We start from the raw sequence: 16,643 nt of genomic DNA on the forward strand, positions 1-16,643 counted from the left end.
ACCAATGCACAAAACACAATCCAAATGGTGCTCCGTATATCTGAAAGAATGCCTAGTCACTGTGAAGTAGCACTGAAGGATGTATCAGAATGCATGGTAAGCGCATGCCTGTAGTATATACTTCTATGTAACACACAGATGGGAATGAGAGGACACATTGAGCCATATCTCAACAGATACTGGTTTCCGGACACATCTTTTATTCCATATTTGACCAATATTAGCTCCTATAGGTATATGTAACAATTTTCTATAATACCCTGTATATGTAATGGGTGACATCACAGTAAGTGGAGGAACTGTACCTCACTACATTCAGCCATGTCTAAATATAATATGTCAGGCTTTTACTTTCTCCCCATTTTATTATCAGTTTCTTGGTAGTTCTCCTTTTACCTTTAGTTGCCTTGTTTGCAGGAATATTGAGCTTTTTGGTTACCCCGACACCGCTATATGCGATCCAACACGACACACGGCATTTCCGGTAAGCTCAATCTCTCTGGTGAGCGAGACGACCATTGACAAATGGTCGGCATATATAGTGGAGCCATTCGTCTGACTCTCAGCGTCCATTAAGTCACAGAGCATGTTGTGTAGCTACATCACAGAAGCTGAGTTGTCAGATCGGCCCCAGTGGGGTCACAGCAGAATGGCTCGTGTGACTTTTTTTAAAACTAAGTGCCAAGATTAGTCTCTTGAGAGCCATTTAGGCCATTAGACTAAATAGATTCTGCAGTCGAGAAAGACACTTTATAATTTAATAATAAAATTAAATAAATAAAGTTTAATAATAAAGTTAAGGCCAAAAGAGATAAAGCTAGTGTTCTTTATCCCACAGAATCTTGGTCAAACACATGTAAATAAAGAGTATGTGGCCTGTGAAAAGTACGACACTGCTGGTATATATCGCATCAGTTGTGACAATTGTCCTGCCAGGTATGTGTGGCAGACTGGCAGAGGGTCTGCTATTATGTTTTGAGAACACGATAGTCTGAGAAATTTGAGGTCTACTTTAAGTAGCCACTTATGTGATTCTGGCCACTCCATAACAGGTGTAGTCAATAATTTAAAGGTCTTACACAGAGAAGTGAAGGACTAGATCTTTAAAGGAAGAGATTGAAATTATGTGGAGTCTAAAGCTATACCCCAAACACACCCTTAACAATCAGCTGGAGTTAAGACGTTACAATATACTGTCTAACTTTGATTACCTTTCAAAGATGTAGTGTCATATTTGCTTGGTTATTGATCCTGGGCTTGTTGTTACATGTTCCTACATCTGGTCTATTTGGTTTTACAATTTTTTTGCCGACATATTTTATAATTTATACGATTATGCTGTGTAACAGAGGCCTCAAATATTCCCAAGATATTTTGATTGAATAAAAATGTTTGTAGCTTTCCCTGCTATGTGCACGGTGATGCTAGTGCCCTCCATGATACACATGAACACACTGGCACACTGAGCAGGCTGAAGCATTGCTGTCTGCAGCTTCCCAGTATGAAGTGAGGATTCATAACCAGGGGCGTTCAATATATGTAGCTGGGGCTTTTACTTTTCTTGTTTTGTTATTTTGCTCTTTTCACTGTAGGTAGGTGCACATTTAATATTTCAGTTTTCAACCTGTCAATTTGAATTACGACATCCCGCTTGTTGTGGGTACCAGTACTTTACTTTGAGATGTCGTCTCCCACTCCTTTTTGTATCAGGGTTTAAACATTCCACTTATGTGTATTTCATATTGGTTGTCATCAGCATAGGTTATTAGGATAGCTATCTGTTTATCATAATGTTCATTGTACATTAACTATCTTGTAGACCTGAAGATGTGATTTGAAATCACGAAAGTTTGTGTGTTCCCTTAATAGTTCATATACAAGCGAAAGAGGTTTATTTCAGAAACACTTCATAATTAACTCCACCACTAAAACAGCTTTTAATTCAACAGTAAATGTGTCTCCAAACAGATTATATCTGAAATTGACTGCCTAATCACATGCCAGGGCATCGCTCAGCTGGAGACAGTGCTGCCACTGTTACCACTGCCACTCACCCTGCGCCCTCTCCTCACGAGCAGCGCCCTCCGGACTGGCGGCACGAAGAGGTCGGGGTCTGGCGGCGGCACGCTGCGGTCCCCCTCGCAGGCGACACCCGCCACCCACGACGCGACGGCACCCACGATGAGTGTCAGCAGGAATCCCAGCACGACGACCCACAGGTACGACACGCGGTACAGGTAGAAGTACCCGCTGCAATGTGGGGGATAATACATATTGTACATACGTGTAACATGTGGATCCCAGGAGTGGGGTGCGTGTGGCATCACGATATAACTGCCGATGTTCTTGTTGTGGTCTTCAGTCCAGAGACTGGTTTGATGCAGCTCTCCGTGCTACTCTAACCTGTGCAAGCTTCTTCATCTCCCAGTACCTACTGCAACCTACATCCTTCTGAATCTGTTTAGTGTTTTCATCTCTTGGTCTCCCTCTACGATTTTTACCCTCCACGCTGCCCTCCAATACTAAATTGGTAATCCCTTGATGCCTCAGAACATGTCCTACCAACCGATCCCTTCTTCTAGTCAAGTTGTGCCACAAACTCCTCTTCTCCCCAATTCTGTTCAATACCTCCTCATTAGTTATGTGATCTACCCATTTAATCTTGAGCATTCTTCTGTAGCACCACATTTTGAAAACTTCTATTCTCTTCTTGTCTAAACTACTTATCATCCACATTTCACTTCCATACATTTCTACACTCCATACAAATACTTTCAGAAACGACTTCCTGACACTTAAATCTATACTCAATGTTAACAAATTTCTCTTCTTAAAAAACGCTTTTCTTGCCATTGCCAGTCTACATTTTATATCCTCTCTACTTTGACCATTGTGAGTTATTTTGCGCCCCAAATAGCAAAACTCATTTACTACTTTAAGCGCCTCATTTCTTAATATAATTCCCTCAGCATCACCCAATTTAATTCGAGTACATTCCATTATCCTCGTTTTGCTTTTGTTGATGTTCATCTTATATCATCCTTTCAAGACACTGTCCATTCCGTTCAGCTGCTCTTCCAGGTCCTTAGCTGTCTCTGACAGAATTACAATGTCATCGGCAAACCACAAAGTTTTCATTTCTCCTCCATGGATTTTAATTCCTACTCCAAATTTTTCTTTTGCTTCCTTTACTGCTTGCTCAATATACAGATTGAATAACATTGGGGATAGGCTACAACCCTGTCACAGTCCCTTCCCAACCACTGCTTCCCTTTCATGCCCCTTAAGTCTTATAACTGCAATCTGGTTTCTGTACAAATTGTAAATAGCCTTTCTCTCCCTGTATTTTACTCCCGCCACCTTCAGAATTTGAAAGAGAGTATTCCAATCAACTTATGTTAAAATTCAGTATCAATTTAAGCTTTAGGAAGTCATTTCTGAAGCTATTTTTATCAGTGTATGTAGCCATGTTCGGAAGATAGAGTTCACACATGAAGAGACTAGAAGCCTCTGAAATGGGGTGCTATAGAAGAGTGTTGTAAATTTAATGCCTAGATTGTGTAACTAATGAGGAGGTACTAAATACAGCTGGGGGGCACAACCACACTAGAGGAAGGAATCGGTTGATAGGAGACATTCTGACATACCAGGTGATCAATTCTGTACTGGAGGGAAGTGGGGCTGGGAGGGAAGGGGGCTGTAAAAATCATAGAGGGAGACCAAGACATGAACAGAGTAAGCAGATTCAGTAGGATGTACGTTGCAGTAGTTACTCAGAGATGGAGAGTCTTGCACAGGCTAGAGTAGCATGGAGAGCTGCATCAAACCAGTCTCTGGACTGAAGGCCACATCAACAGCAATAAAAAATAATAATAATAAATAACGAAATATATGTTCACATTTTGTGCATGTCCAGGTGTGCAATGGGGACATGTGGTGATAAACACTGGAACCAATCCTTATATCGTTCAGTGTAATAGCATCGGTGCTCTTTTTACACACTCGTGATCTACAGCCTTAACTAAGACAGGTAGTGCAAAGCTGATCTTCACTAATTTTCTCTTTTAGTTCCAGGTGAGAACATAGGAAGGCAGGTTGTGGTGTCGACACTGCATTATCTGTGGCTAACATTATCCCAGGCTGAAGTTATCGCTGAATTGTTACTCGATATTTTATTAAAAAGATTTATGAATATAAGTCCTATATGCTATGGAAGGTAGAAAGTGTACGAGATGTGGCAGTAGCTTCTCCATGCCTGCTCGGGTGACTTTTGGCACCCACTGTCCACAACCTCCTCACTGCCCCACTACTACTGCAGGCCGACACCACCGTGGACAGTGAAGCTCTTGACACTGTGCTTCCAGGTGATCAGCTGAGTTGTGAAATGCACGTTCCTGTATGATATTTCAACAGCAGACACAGTCGTCACCTTTGGGAGCTGCTAGCTGGGTCACTATGCATACTTGCTGCCTGGCCTACAACTGGACCGAAACACTGTCTACGTCACACAGTTATTCGTAGCTGAGACTGATTCCTAGTGCCAGTTACACACTGTGATCCTCTTTTGTTTTTCAGAGACCGCACTGATATTCCGTGAAATGCAAATGCCTTCAGTGTTTACCACCCCTGGTGGGAAAGGTGCCCAGCCTTATTTAAACTGCTATCTCCATCCCAGTTTACTAAACTTTTTGGACTTCTTTGTATTGCTAGAATCCTTAATTACAGCGTCCCAGAAACTTTGCGTTTACACGAGGACACTGGCCTTAGAGCATTTCATCTTGAGATTATATCAGAGGCAGTGCTCAGCAACAACTGATTTGCCAAGCTGTTTTAGTTGGGTGTGCCAGTGAACCTGTTCTCAATTGTTCTACTAGTCTGCCCGATGTAAGATATGCTACATACACTTGACCTTCTGAGAAGCACATCATCTCTAATATTGCAAGCCACATTGCTTATCTTTGTTGACGTGAGTGAAGGACTGTGGATGCCATTTTCCATACAGGCGTACTAATTTCAGTAGATATTGAGTAATTATTTGTATGTAACCTCCCCCCCCCCCTGTATCTCAGGAGTTGATTACAAAGCCCACTCAGTGTACCAATCCAACTAACCTCTATTTCAATACACTTCTTGTAGATGATATAATTCTGCAGCAGTGCTCTCATGACATGACACTACATGAGGAAGGCTTTGCTGCAATGCCCATAGTTCATAATAATGGCACAGTACAATGAGCCTACACCTGTGTAGTTCTGGAGTACATCGGATAGTGATTCAGTTGGAACTAATGTATAAAGTAATATATCTTTTGTTATTATAATATTTTGTAACAATAGCAAAGTGTATTTCCTTAGTTTTAATTTATTGATTTATTTTGATGTTTGGGGACCCATGTTTCTTATGTCACATTTAACTATATTCCTTTATTTCTGAAATCCTATGCCTTTGTATTTTGAGTTTCCAGGATGAAATACTGATAACCAAATGTGAAAAATTATGTTCCCACTTATCAATTATCAGCAGAGAATTTTGGTCTTATCAATATTTAAAACTGTTAAAACCCCATTTTAAATTTATTGCATCTGACACTAATTGATTATTCAAGCTTAACAAAACTTAAATTACTATTTGATTAAAGTATTATACACATTCCATTTGTGAACAAATACCGATATGAGTGATACTCTACAATCCATCTTATATCTTTGGTTTATGTTTCTCTAGCTGGAGGTAGTTGGCAGTGAGCTGTGGAGAAAGGAACCCGTTTTGTAACTGTGTTGATGATCGGACATGTGGAGGCAAAACTGCAACTTCTCTCCATTGCACCCATGTGAAACACATTGTTTATGTGTGAACAAATCTGAAAAACTGAAATTTATTATTTTATTTATTTCTTTTTTTTTAAGAATTTTATTTTATACCTGATTAGATAATTCTGAGAACAAGACAGAAATACATTGTTGACTATTTTATTGCATGAATGAATTGTGCTAGTATACTGAGACCAAGAAGGAGAAGGATATATTGTTCTGAAACGTTGTCAAGATCCAGACACACTTTTGGTAAAGTCATACCCCATTTTTTTTTCCAGACAGCAAGCAAGAACAACAAGTACAACAATGTACTTATGATTAGTGTTATTCTTAACTATTTATTGTTCACTATGTTAATGAAATATTTCTAGCACCTGAGCCCTGCAATTTCTTTTAGTCAACTCTACATATCGTGTCCACAGACAGACGTGTGACTTTTTATTGCAGCAGTTATTCAAACATATTTTAATCATACAGCAGGACACGGTGGCTTTAGAAGACCCACTACATACCAGCTAGCAAAATATCTGGAACACCAAGAGAATGTGTATTTCAGAAAAAATCGTGTCATCTCAGTAAAACAAACATGTGAAGCAGTGCAACAGGAGCTAGGAGTCAAACTCAGCTATAAATAGTGGTGTAATACAAATTTTAACATCATTCTTTACAAAAAGATATCTCCAAGTCAAAAACAAAGTCATATTCTATGAGAACATGGGAACATGTCTTTCAGCACCCACGTAAGGAACTATAATCTGGGAACTTCCATCCATTACTCAACAAAATAGACCAATTAGTACAAAATAAGTCATTACGTGGAATCTTTGGGAATCTCTGTGCACTCCCCCCCCCCCCTTCCCTTCCAAATTGGGGCATCTTTACATTCTCACTGTGCACTCAGAACTGTGAGGAGCGACGTGATGCGCAATCGACAGGTGTATTACAGACACTGTCCTACAGATCTGTGCAAAACTTCATCAGGGTTTCACTGTGGTTTCCTTTTTTGCAACTGATTGGACCTTACTTTCTGAACAGCCCTCGTATGACTTTCTTTAAAAAAAAAAAGGTAAATCCAGTGTGGAATGTAATAACATTATGAGAAAGATAATTACAGTCTCTGGCTACTGAGACCTGACTTGGTTTGTGGCCTCATCAGACAGAGACTGCTGTCATCTATGAATGAGCCCCATTTGCATGTCTGTGTGTGTGGGGGGGGGGGGGGGGGGAGGGGGGGGGGGACGCGCGCCCAATGGGGTCTTGTTGGCCAAACACTCATTTTCTGGTGCCTGTCTGCAACTCAGTATATCTGCTATATGGTGAGTAGCAACTATCCTTTTCACAATACTGTTACTAAGAAATGAGATTTATGAAGAAGAATGTAGACCCCAAAACAGGTTCTATGTGCTATTAAAAATTACATATCAATAAGCAAAGTTTTTCCTCTGTAGTATGGAACCCGTGAGGTGTGGAACTAACAACTTATGACCCAAACCTTCCCCCAAAGGGATCAAAAGAATGTGTGCCTTCAAGGTTATAAACTAAATATTTTAATGTAATGCAGGTGATAGCAAAGGTGATATAATGTGTGAAAAAAGGGAAAAAAATTGAATTTTGTGAGAGTCCAGGCAGCAGGTACACTTAACAATACACCTCACGTCAACTGAAGAAGATGACTGCGTCAAGTCGTCGAAGTATCGTGTGGAATAATGGAACTGACAACTCTGCTGAACACCCAAAAGTACAGTGTTAATTTATGACACTGCGGAAATGTTTGAGGAGATGCTGCGGCCGACCTGGGGTCCTGGGTGCGCGGCGGCGGTGTGGCCGTAACGTTGACGTCGCAGCCGTCCGTCCTGGTGGGCAGCCTTACTGCGTCCGGCCGGGGGACGAAGAAGCCGACCCACATGGAGAAGGCGAGCCCCGTGGCCAGGCCCGTTATGGCTCCCTGCAACACCGTCACGTAGCAGTAGGCGTTCAGTGGGAAGAGGGGATGAAAAATAGTCAGAAGAGTCTGCAGGGATCTGAGAAAAGTTCACGTCGCTCTTTCAGTTGACGGTGAGCAGAAATAACTGAAGGACGAGAAAGCCTCGTGGGCATCTGTAGATATTTATGCAATCTGGGCAAGACTAATACTGTCATTTCTGATACCAAAGTATTTGGGAAATTCATGTCGATTGTTAAGAAAAGTAACGAGGAAAAATGTCACTGATTACTACCCTTAAAAGTGAAGCAACGGGAAACGAACTTAACCATCCAGTGGGTTCACCATTTTTCGTAACACAAGCCGGCATACGGTATACTTTGTACACTTGTAAAGAGTAGTGGTCTTTATGATACCGAGATTAAGATGTGTGAGCAAAATCATTGTTTAATCTTAGTTTGATTACACAACCGTAAAATAAACTTACATACCCTTGCTAAAGCATTGCTTAACTAAACTATAATGAAATAAACTTTCATTACGTCATTCTGTTGCCACGGATAGGTGTTACTTCTCGGTAATGACCCACGGTATACAGCTGCATCGGACCCCAACCAACCAATTATTTGATTACTAATTAACTCGTAGGGAACAGCTTCATTAGGGGGTTTTGCTGCTAGCTCACCATCTGTGTCACTTTCGTGCGTGGCCCATGAATTTTTTTTGTTTCCTAACTCGCTGTTTATTTTATGTTACTGCTAATCACTTGGACATATGTCAATCACCAACCTAGCTGATGCAAAAACGAAGGAATTGGTATAGCCCCACAACTGTGAAACAACAATGGAATAGTGCAAAACAGTGTCATTTGTGTTGGCGGACTTTTTACTGATTGCTGCCGCTTAATGATGTCGGCAAAGATACGGACATTCTATAGTTCACAAAGCTGACCATCAACTGAGCTGTGTGTTAATAAATGTGAAGAGAAACGAACACATTGTTCCACAGTGTTGGGATATCATTTAATAACAGTGCACCACATTCAACTATCAAGCAGCAGAAGGTGCAGATGTTTATGTGCAAGTTCGGTAAGCTAAAATTGTTATATGACATATACTGAGCTGTTACAATTCTCGCAATGTCTGTCTCAGTTTCACGGATGGCTGCCGTCAGGTCAGTAAGTTGACCTTAACACTGGAATAGCAGTCTTGCATTGCTAAAACTGGTGTCTCATGTGTCAATTCCTTTACTGATACAAAGCGAGCTGGTGCATTGGTTAGCACGCTGGACTCCTACCTGGGAGGGCCACAGTTCAAATCTGTGTCTGGTCATCCATGTTTAGGTTTTCCATGATTTCTTAAAATCAATCCAGCCAAACTCCAGGATGATGCCTTTGGAAGGGCATAGCCAATTTTTTTCCACATCCTTGAACATCCTGAGCTTCTGCTCCGTCTCTATTGATTTCAATGTCGACTGGATTAAATACACTCCTGGAAATTGAAATAAGAACACCGTCAATTCATTGTCCCAGGAAGGGGAAACTTTATTGACACATTCCTGGGGTCAGATACATCACATGATCACACTGACAGAACCACAGGCACATAGACACAGGCAACAGAGCATGCACAATGTCGGCACTAGTACAGTGTATATCCACCTTTCGCAGCAATGCAGGCTGCTATTCTCCCATGGAGACGATCGTAGAGATGCTGGATGTAGTCCTGTGGAACGGCTTGCCATGCCATTTCCACCTGGCGCCTCAGTTGGACCAGCGTTCGTGCTGGACGTGCAGACCGCGTGAGACGACGCTTCATCCAGTCCCAAACATGCTCAATGGGGGACAGATCCGGAGATCTTGCTGGCCAGGGTAGTTGACTTACACCTTCTAGAGCACGTTGGGTGGCACGGGATACATGCGGACGTGCATTGTCCTGTTGGAACAGCAAGTTCCCTTGACGGTCTAGGAATGGTAGAACGATGGGTTCGATGACGGTTTGGATGTACCGTGCACTATTCAGTGTCCCTTCGACGATCACCAGTGGTGTACGGCCAGTGTAGGAGATCGCTCCCCACACCATGATGCCGGGTGTTGGCCCTGTGTGCCTCGGTCGTATGCAGTCCTGATTGTGGCGCTCACCTGCACGGCGCCAAACACGCATACGACCATCATTGGCACCAAGGCAGAAGCGACTCTCATCGCTGAAGACGACACGTCTCCATTCGTCCCTCCATTCACGCCTGTCGCGACACCACTGGAGGCAGGCTGAACGATGTTGGGGCGTGAGCGGAAGACGGCCTAACGGTGTGCGGGACCGTAGCCCAGCTTCATGGAGACGGTTGCGAATGGTCCTCGCCGATACCCCAGGAGCAACAGTGTCCCTAATTTGCTGGGAAGTGGCGGTGCATTCCCCTACGGCACTGCGTAGGATCCTATGGTCTTGGCGTGCATCCGTGCGTCGCTGCGGTCCGGTCCCAGGTCGACGGGCACGTGCACCTTCCGCCGACCACTGGCGACAACATCGATGTACTGTGGAGACCTCACGCCCCACGTGTTGAGCAATTCGGCGGTACGTCCACCCGGCCTCCCGCATGCCCACTATACGCCCTCGCTCAAAGTCCGTCAACTGCACATACGGTTCACGTCCACGCTGTCGCGGCATGCTACCAGTGTTAAAGACTGCGATGGAGTTCCGTATGCCAAGGCAAACTGGCTGACACTGACGGCAGCGGTGCACAAATGCTGCGCAGCTAGCGCCATTCGACGGCCAACACCGCGGTTCCTGGTGTGTCCGCTGTGCCGTGCGTGTGATCATTGCTTGTACAGCCCTCTCGCAGTGTGCGGAGCAAGTATGGTGGGTCTGACACACTGGTGTCAATGTGTTCTTTTTTCCATTTCCAGGAGTGTACTAATGTTTCCTTCCTTTCTTTCTTCCTTCCTTCCTTCCCTTCACACATGTATTGCATATTCTCAGGACCCTGCCAAGTCCTGGTTTTTCAGAACTTTTGCTACAACTGGTTTCGAGATTTCATTTTATAATCATTCTTAGTATTATCTTCGGACAGGTGATATGAAAGCCTACACAAGCTATCATCCATTTTTTAACTGAGTGCTATCAGGTTCCCTCCTTTTATAATACCTTTTATCTTTCATTTATTCACACTTAAGGATCTATCAGAGTACTGCTCATCCTAATTGACAATTATTTTATAGACCAATCTAAAGCAAAAGGGCTAATCATTGCAGTTGGCACTATGGCACTGTTAGTTCCTTTCTCAGGGAACAGAGATGGATAGATTGGGGAATGTTAGAAGGAGGGGTAGCTCACCTGGACACCAGAATGAAAAGGAGCCACTGATTGTGACAATGAGGCCAGAGAGGATGAAGGAGGGAAAGGGAAACTTTTCTGAAAAAGAGAAATACCTTAATTTCTAACACATATTTAAGTAAGTTTTTTCTGGAAGAATTTGTTTGGAATGTGTCATTATATGGAAGTTAGACAAAAACAATAAACACTACAGACAAAAAGAAAATAGAACGTTTTCAAAATGGGTGCTACAGAAGAATGCTAAGAGACATGTGGGTAGTTTGGATAATTACGGAAGAGGTACCAAATCAAATTGGAGAGAAAATAATTGTGGCAAACCTGAAAAAAGATCAGATGAGTGGTACACATCTGGAGGCATCAAAGAATCATCAGTTTGGTAACGGACGAGAAGTGTGGGGGACAGAAATTGCAGACGGAGACTGAGGCTCAAACACAGCAAGCAGGTTCAAGTAATGAAGGTTGCAGTCATTAAGCAGCTTAGACATGACGTGTTTGGGGAGAGAGCTGTATGTAACCAGTTTGTTGGTGATGTTCAGTATGTAATGGAACAGCTCAATAGTATCAGTGAAGTATGTGATAGACTCCTAATTTCCTTTATGGTGCAACAAGACATCTTCCACAATTTTTTTGGATTACAACATTAAAAAATTAGTGTAACATTCACACACAAACTAACAAAAATGTATATAAGGAAAAATATTTTCACACAAATAATGTAATTTTAAAAATGTCATGCATATTTTGTGCATTCATGTAACTAGAAACATTCTCCCCCTCCTCCTCCTCACCATCACCACAATTACTACTACTGTTGGCATTAATATTGGATACTGAACTACAAAAATTAAAAATTAATTATAAATGAAATATGCACAAAGTTGCTTATATTTACGATGTGATTGATACTTACAGCAAGCAATATCTTTGGATGTTTTGGACCCGCTGACCCTTGGCGAGCAGCACCAGTTACAGTCTGACATGTTTTGGAAGTAAGTTTCCGTGTAGCATAAAGGCAAGGTGCATTGTGTTGTACAGGATGCGACAATTCAGATAGGGATTGTGAGGGTAAGATTAGAATAATTACTGCATGAACAGAGGCATTCAAAAATCATTCTTCCTGCACTCCGTACGTGAATGCAATGGGAAGAAATCATAATAACCGGTACAGTGGGACATACCATATGTTACGCACTTCACAGTGATGTGTATGGTAGAAATATAGATGTAAATTATCAGTAAAGATTGAATGAAATGTGGAGAAAAGAAGTAACCTGCCTGTTACAGATCTTTTAATATAGTACACACAACAAAATTTGAACCCTAAAATCTCTTCCGCATCTGTAGATGCCTTGTGCATAAAACAAAATAATTTATTTCAACACTGACAGAAAAACAGGTCTCATGTCATCTCTTGTATTTACTTCTGAGAACACTGAGGGGTAATGGTACAAACAGATCACTGTGGGAGTTTGTCAGGCTTGCTATGTCTCCTCTGCTTTACTTCAGTTATTTCATCACAGTGCCAATAACAATAGATAAGAGAGTTCACTACCGGTATACCTCGGCATCCCAGTTCTACACACCAGACCTCTCTAGCAGAGTCTCTGGCGAGGCAGCAGGACGAGGAGTACGTACCGGCTCGTTGGCGTGGGGCAGGAACATGCCGAGCGAGAAGAAGCCGAGCACGGGTCCGCCGACGGCGCCGAATATCGTGAGGCTGGCCTGCAGCACGCCACCGAGGAACTGCGCCATGAAAGCCAGTCCCAGAAACAGCAGTCCGAACACCAGTGCCAGCAGCTTCCCCACAAGCGGCGACCGCGACTCCCCCAGCGGGTGGCCCCGGTACTGCACGTACAGTGGCTGCCGAACACCGCAAAACTGCGTCACCGTTTCGTCACGAACGGCAATCGCACAGCTGGCTAGCGACCACATACGCAGAGCCCCTGCACTAACACGGGAACCGATACCTGTCTCCGCAATGTTCCGGCGGTGGTCTCTCGGCAGTCTGCTCACGGTATCGTGACAGTAATCCGTGTTTACACCGATAGGCCAAAATTGTGAGGCCGCTGCCTATTGCCAGATTCAGTGCAGCCTGGTGCACTGTAGGTATGTGATGTGAGAACAAGTGGCTACTAGCACTGTGGAAACTGCACAGTTCATTGGATTTTGGCGTACTACCGTCATTAGCATCTACGGACAGTGGTCGAAGGGTGGTGGAATCGGAAGTCGGTGACAAGGTGTTTAGTGTCTGTGCCAGTTAACAGTGTGGAAGTCGGTGGCTCGCCTGCTCTGTGAAGAAGCACGGATAGCAGTCTTAGCGATATCTGAACGAATTCACCATACGCGGCGAGAACTAGCGGAAACTAGCAGTAAGCTCTTACATCTCCATTTATACATCAGTAACATAATGCAGTGTTATGACTGGAATAAGGTGGACTGTCTATGGTTCAGGACCATGGACCTCAGTGCAGAAATGGCAACTAATAAGCAAAAGAGGAAATTCGATGGCCTACAGAAAGGCAGAGGTGAAACATCAGTCGCTGGCAACTCTCGAACTGTGATTAACATGTCTGGGAGAGAATTAACAAAAGAGCAACATTCAGTTCTGTTGATAGGAGGCAACTTTCCAGTCACGCCACTAAAGGTTCCTACAGAGGACATTATAGCGAATGTGGAGGCAGGAATCCGTTTGTTACCATCGCACTCCGCGGATGAAATCGGGACTGAAACAGCCAGAATATTACGCCAAGCGAAACCATCTACCAGCAATTTGTCTCAATCGGAAAGGAGGGCACTGAGGGAGATCAATGCGCGTAAGAGCATTATTGTACTTGCAGCCGATAAAGGAAATGCTACGGTTTTGCTGAACACCGAAGATTATCACAAGAAGATTAGTCACCTTTTGGATCCCACTATGTACAAAAAGCTTCAGAAGGATCCTACAACCAAAATATTGAGAAATACCAATCAACTGGTGAAACAATCTTCTCTTTCTTTGGATGATAAAAAACAACTCTGCAAAACGAAGCTTATCCACAAAGACTTTTTGGACTCCCAAAGGTGCATAAACCACAGGTCCCATTGAGACCAATTGTGAGAACCATAGGATCTCTGACACAAGAGGTGGCCAGATATCTCACCTGCTTGCTGCAACCACACATCGGCAGAACAGATAGTTACATTAACAACTCGGCGCATTTTATTGAAAAACTGAGGGAGATTAACATCAGCCCAAGTGATATTCTTGTGAGCTTCGATGTAGTGTTTACCATGGTGCCTGTAAACGAAGCTATTTCATATATAGCAGATATTTTTATGACTGACATAGTGGCTTTACTTAAACACTGCCTGACGACAACTTATTTCCAGTATAACTAGTTTTCCGAACAGATCGACAGGGTGGCTATGGGAAGCCCTCTCAGCCCAGCTGTTGCCAATTTATTTATGGAGATCTTCGAACAGCCAGTGCTGCAGACTGCCAGTAAAAAGCCTGCTAAATGGTACCGCTATGTTGATGACACATTTGTAGTGTGGACTCATGGTGAAGAAGAGTTGGATGTCTTCTTGATGCACCTGAACAGCATTAATCCGAAGATACAGTTTACGATGGAGAAAAAGAGCAATGGTCAACTCAATTTCCTGGATGTGTCGGTAATTAAACGGGTGGATGGGACGCTGGGCCACAAGGTATATAGAAAGAACACTCACACGGATTGATACCTCCACAAGGAATCTAGCCATCATCCTAGGCAAAAAAGAGGTGTCATTAAAACCTTGGTGGCCAGAGCCAACAAAATCTGCTATGTCCAGAGCAACAACGATCACCTACTGGAAAAGTTTTCCTACCATTTATTAATAAGGTTACGGACCGTGTCGGGAAAGTTCGGGCCAAGTATGGGATCGAAACAATCTTCAGACCCACCAAGAAGATTAAGGAATATTTAAGAACTGCAAAAGACGCCCGACATCCCCTAGCAACACCTGGGGTATACAAAATTCCATGCAGTTGCGGACAAGTATATATTGGAACAACGAAAATAAGTGTAAATACACGCTTAGCTGAACATAACAGAAACTGTCGCTTAGGACACATCAAAAAATCGGCCGTAGCTGAGCACGTTTTTCGAGATGGGAATCATGAAATTAAATTTAATGAGACAAGTGTTCTAGCACGAACATCCCATTATCATGCGCGCTACTACTTATAATGATTATAATGTGAAAGTGTGATTAATGAAGCATCAAATGTATGTAAACGTGTCAAATGAGTTAGAAGAGAGATTGCATAATCAATGAAAAAGATTTTTATTTATTCAGGTCTAACATTAAAAACCTCTAAAATGACAGGCATCATCAATTTAGTTACAGCTACCATGCTCTTAAGCAGAGAGAATGATAAAATATTTTGTACATTTTTAGTTTAGTCAGCACAATAGACACACATTCATACTTGTTTACTTTTGCAGAATTATGTTATGCTTTTCCTTTTTAACAAGAAGAAACAAGAAAGCTTGTACTTATTGGCTCCGTTCTCACCTGATAGAAGCATGTAATGGATTTATCATCATTCTCACATCCCCAGCTGGACCTGTAAGAGCTTTGGCAACTATCTACTTATCATATTTCTTTTTGTTTCGCATTTGTTGTGTGGATCACTTGGCTCCCAGAAGCATATATGATACATATAGTGCTGTATCACCAACATTACTTTTTTTTTTTTTCAGACCACTCCATCACTCACTCCAATTCAACCAGTGGAACAAGTGTGAGTGTAAGTAACTGATAACCAAATGTAATCAAAGGCTGTTCACTTACGTACCATTTACAAAAGACAGAACATTTCTTGGCAGATGCTCATTCTCCTGTGCAAACCAGGCTCCAGACAACAAAAATGATCTACAATTCAAAACAAATAAGAAAGTAGGCCCATCCAGTTAATGCATTTAAAAACAAACAAACACACACACACACACACACACACACACACACACACACACACACACACTGGTGCACAAACACCATACATCAACTGTTTTTGATACGGGGACATATGACACCTATCCACCCATAGCCCACATATTCCTCTCATCGCAGCTGCAGTAGGCCTCACCTTAAAGTAATCCTCCAATGTGACGGCAGCCAGCGAGTTGACAGCCGACGAGACGGTGCTCAGGGAACCACTGAAGATGCCAGTGACGAAGAGGCCCGGCAAGCCCGGCATGCCGCTCATTGTGTCCACCACATACAACGGCATCAGCTGCAAATAAAGTGCTCGTGTCATTCCGAGGGTAGCTGCATTACATCCGGCACAGGAGACCGTGACAGCGCTGACTCGGGTAAACACAGGATGGACCGACATCTGCCTGATATCTTGTCAAATACCTCTCAGTTCAGTTACCACAACTGCATTGTAATTTGGAACTTCCTAGCAGACTAAAACTTGGTTCGGACCAGGATTCAAACCTGAAATGTCACCATTCAGTGGAATGCTCTTCCTGGCTGAACTACCCTGGTACAGTTGGCACCCCGTCCTCACAGTCTGACTATTGCCAGTGCCTCTCCACTACTTTTCAAACTTCG

At 42.9% G+C, this 16,643-nt stretch overlaps 1 protein-coding gene and 1 long non-coding RNA gene across 13 annotated transcripts in view; one reads left to right on the forward strand and one right to left on the reverse strand.

Moving 5' to 3' along the window:
• Positions 1 to 15,922, forward strand: part of LOC126213507 (uncharacterized) — a 162,203-nt gene extending 146,281 nt beyond the window's left edge. The window contains exons 2-3 of the long non-coding RNA XR_007541206.1: positions 2,005 to 2,219; positions 15,788 to 15,922. This is a non-coding gene — a long non-coding RNA (uncharacterized LOC126213507). The remainder of the gene's footprint in view (positions 1 to 2,004; positions 2,220 to 15,787) is intronic.
• Positions 1 to 16,643, reverse strand: part of LOC126213498 (putative sodium-dependent multivitamin transporter) — a 1,462,669-nt gene that overhangs the window by 935,323 nt on the left and 510,703 nt on the right. For 2 of the 12 annotated variants that reach the window (XM_049941333.1, XM_049941331.1), the window contains exon 9: positions 12,699 to 12,923. The exons of 7 other annotated variants lie outside the window; for them this stretch is intronic. In XM_049941333.1, the coding sequence (XP_049797290.1) occupies positions 12,699 to 12,923 (225 nt within the window). Of the gene's footprint in view, positions 1 to 2,054; positions 2,251 to 7,606; positions 7,759 to 12,698; positions 12,924 to 16,173; positions 16,321 to 16,643 lie in introns of all 12 variants that reach the window. 3 more of the 12 variants (XR_007541196.1, XR_007541198.1, XR_007541195.1) reach the window with 3 other exon arrangements.

This window comes from Schistocerca nitens, chromosome 11 (genome assembly GCF_023898315.1).
Source record: "Schistocerca nitens isolate TAMUIC-IGC-003100 chromosome 11, iqSchNite1.1, whole genome shotgun sequence".
Taxonomy (NCBI): Eukaryota; Metazoa; Arthropoda; class Insecta; order Orthoptera; family Acrididae; genus Schistocerca; species Schistocerca nitens.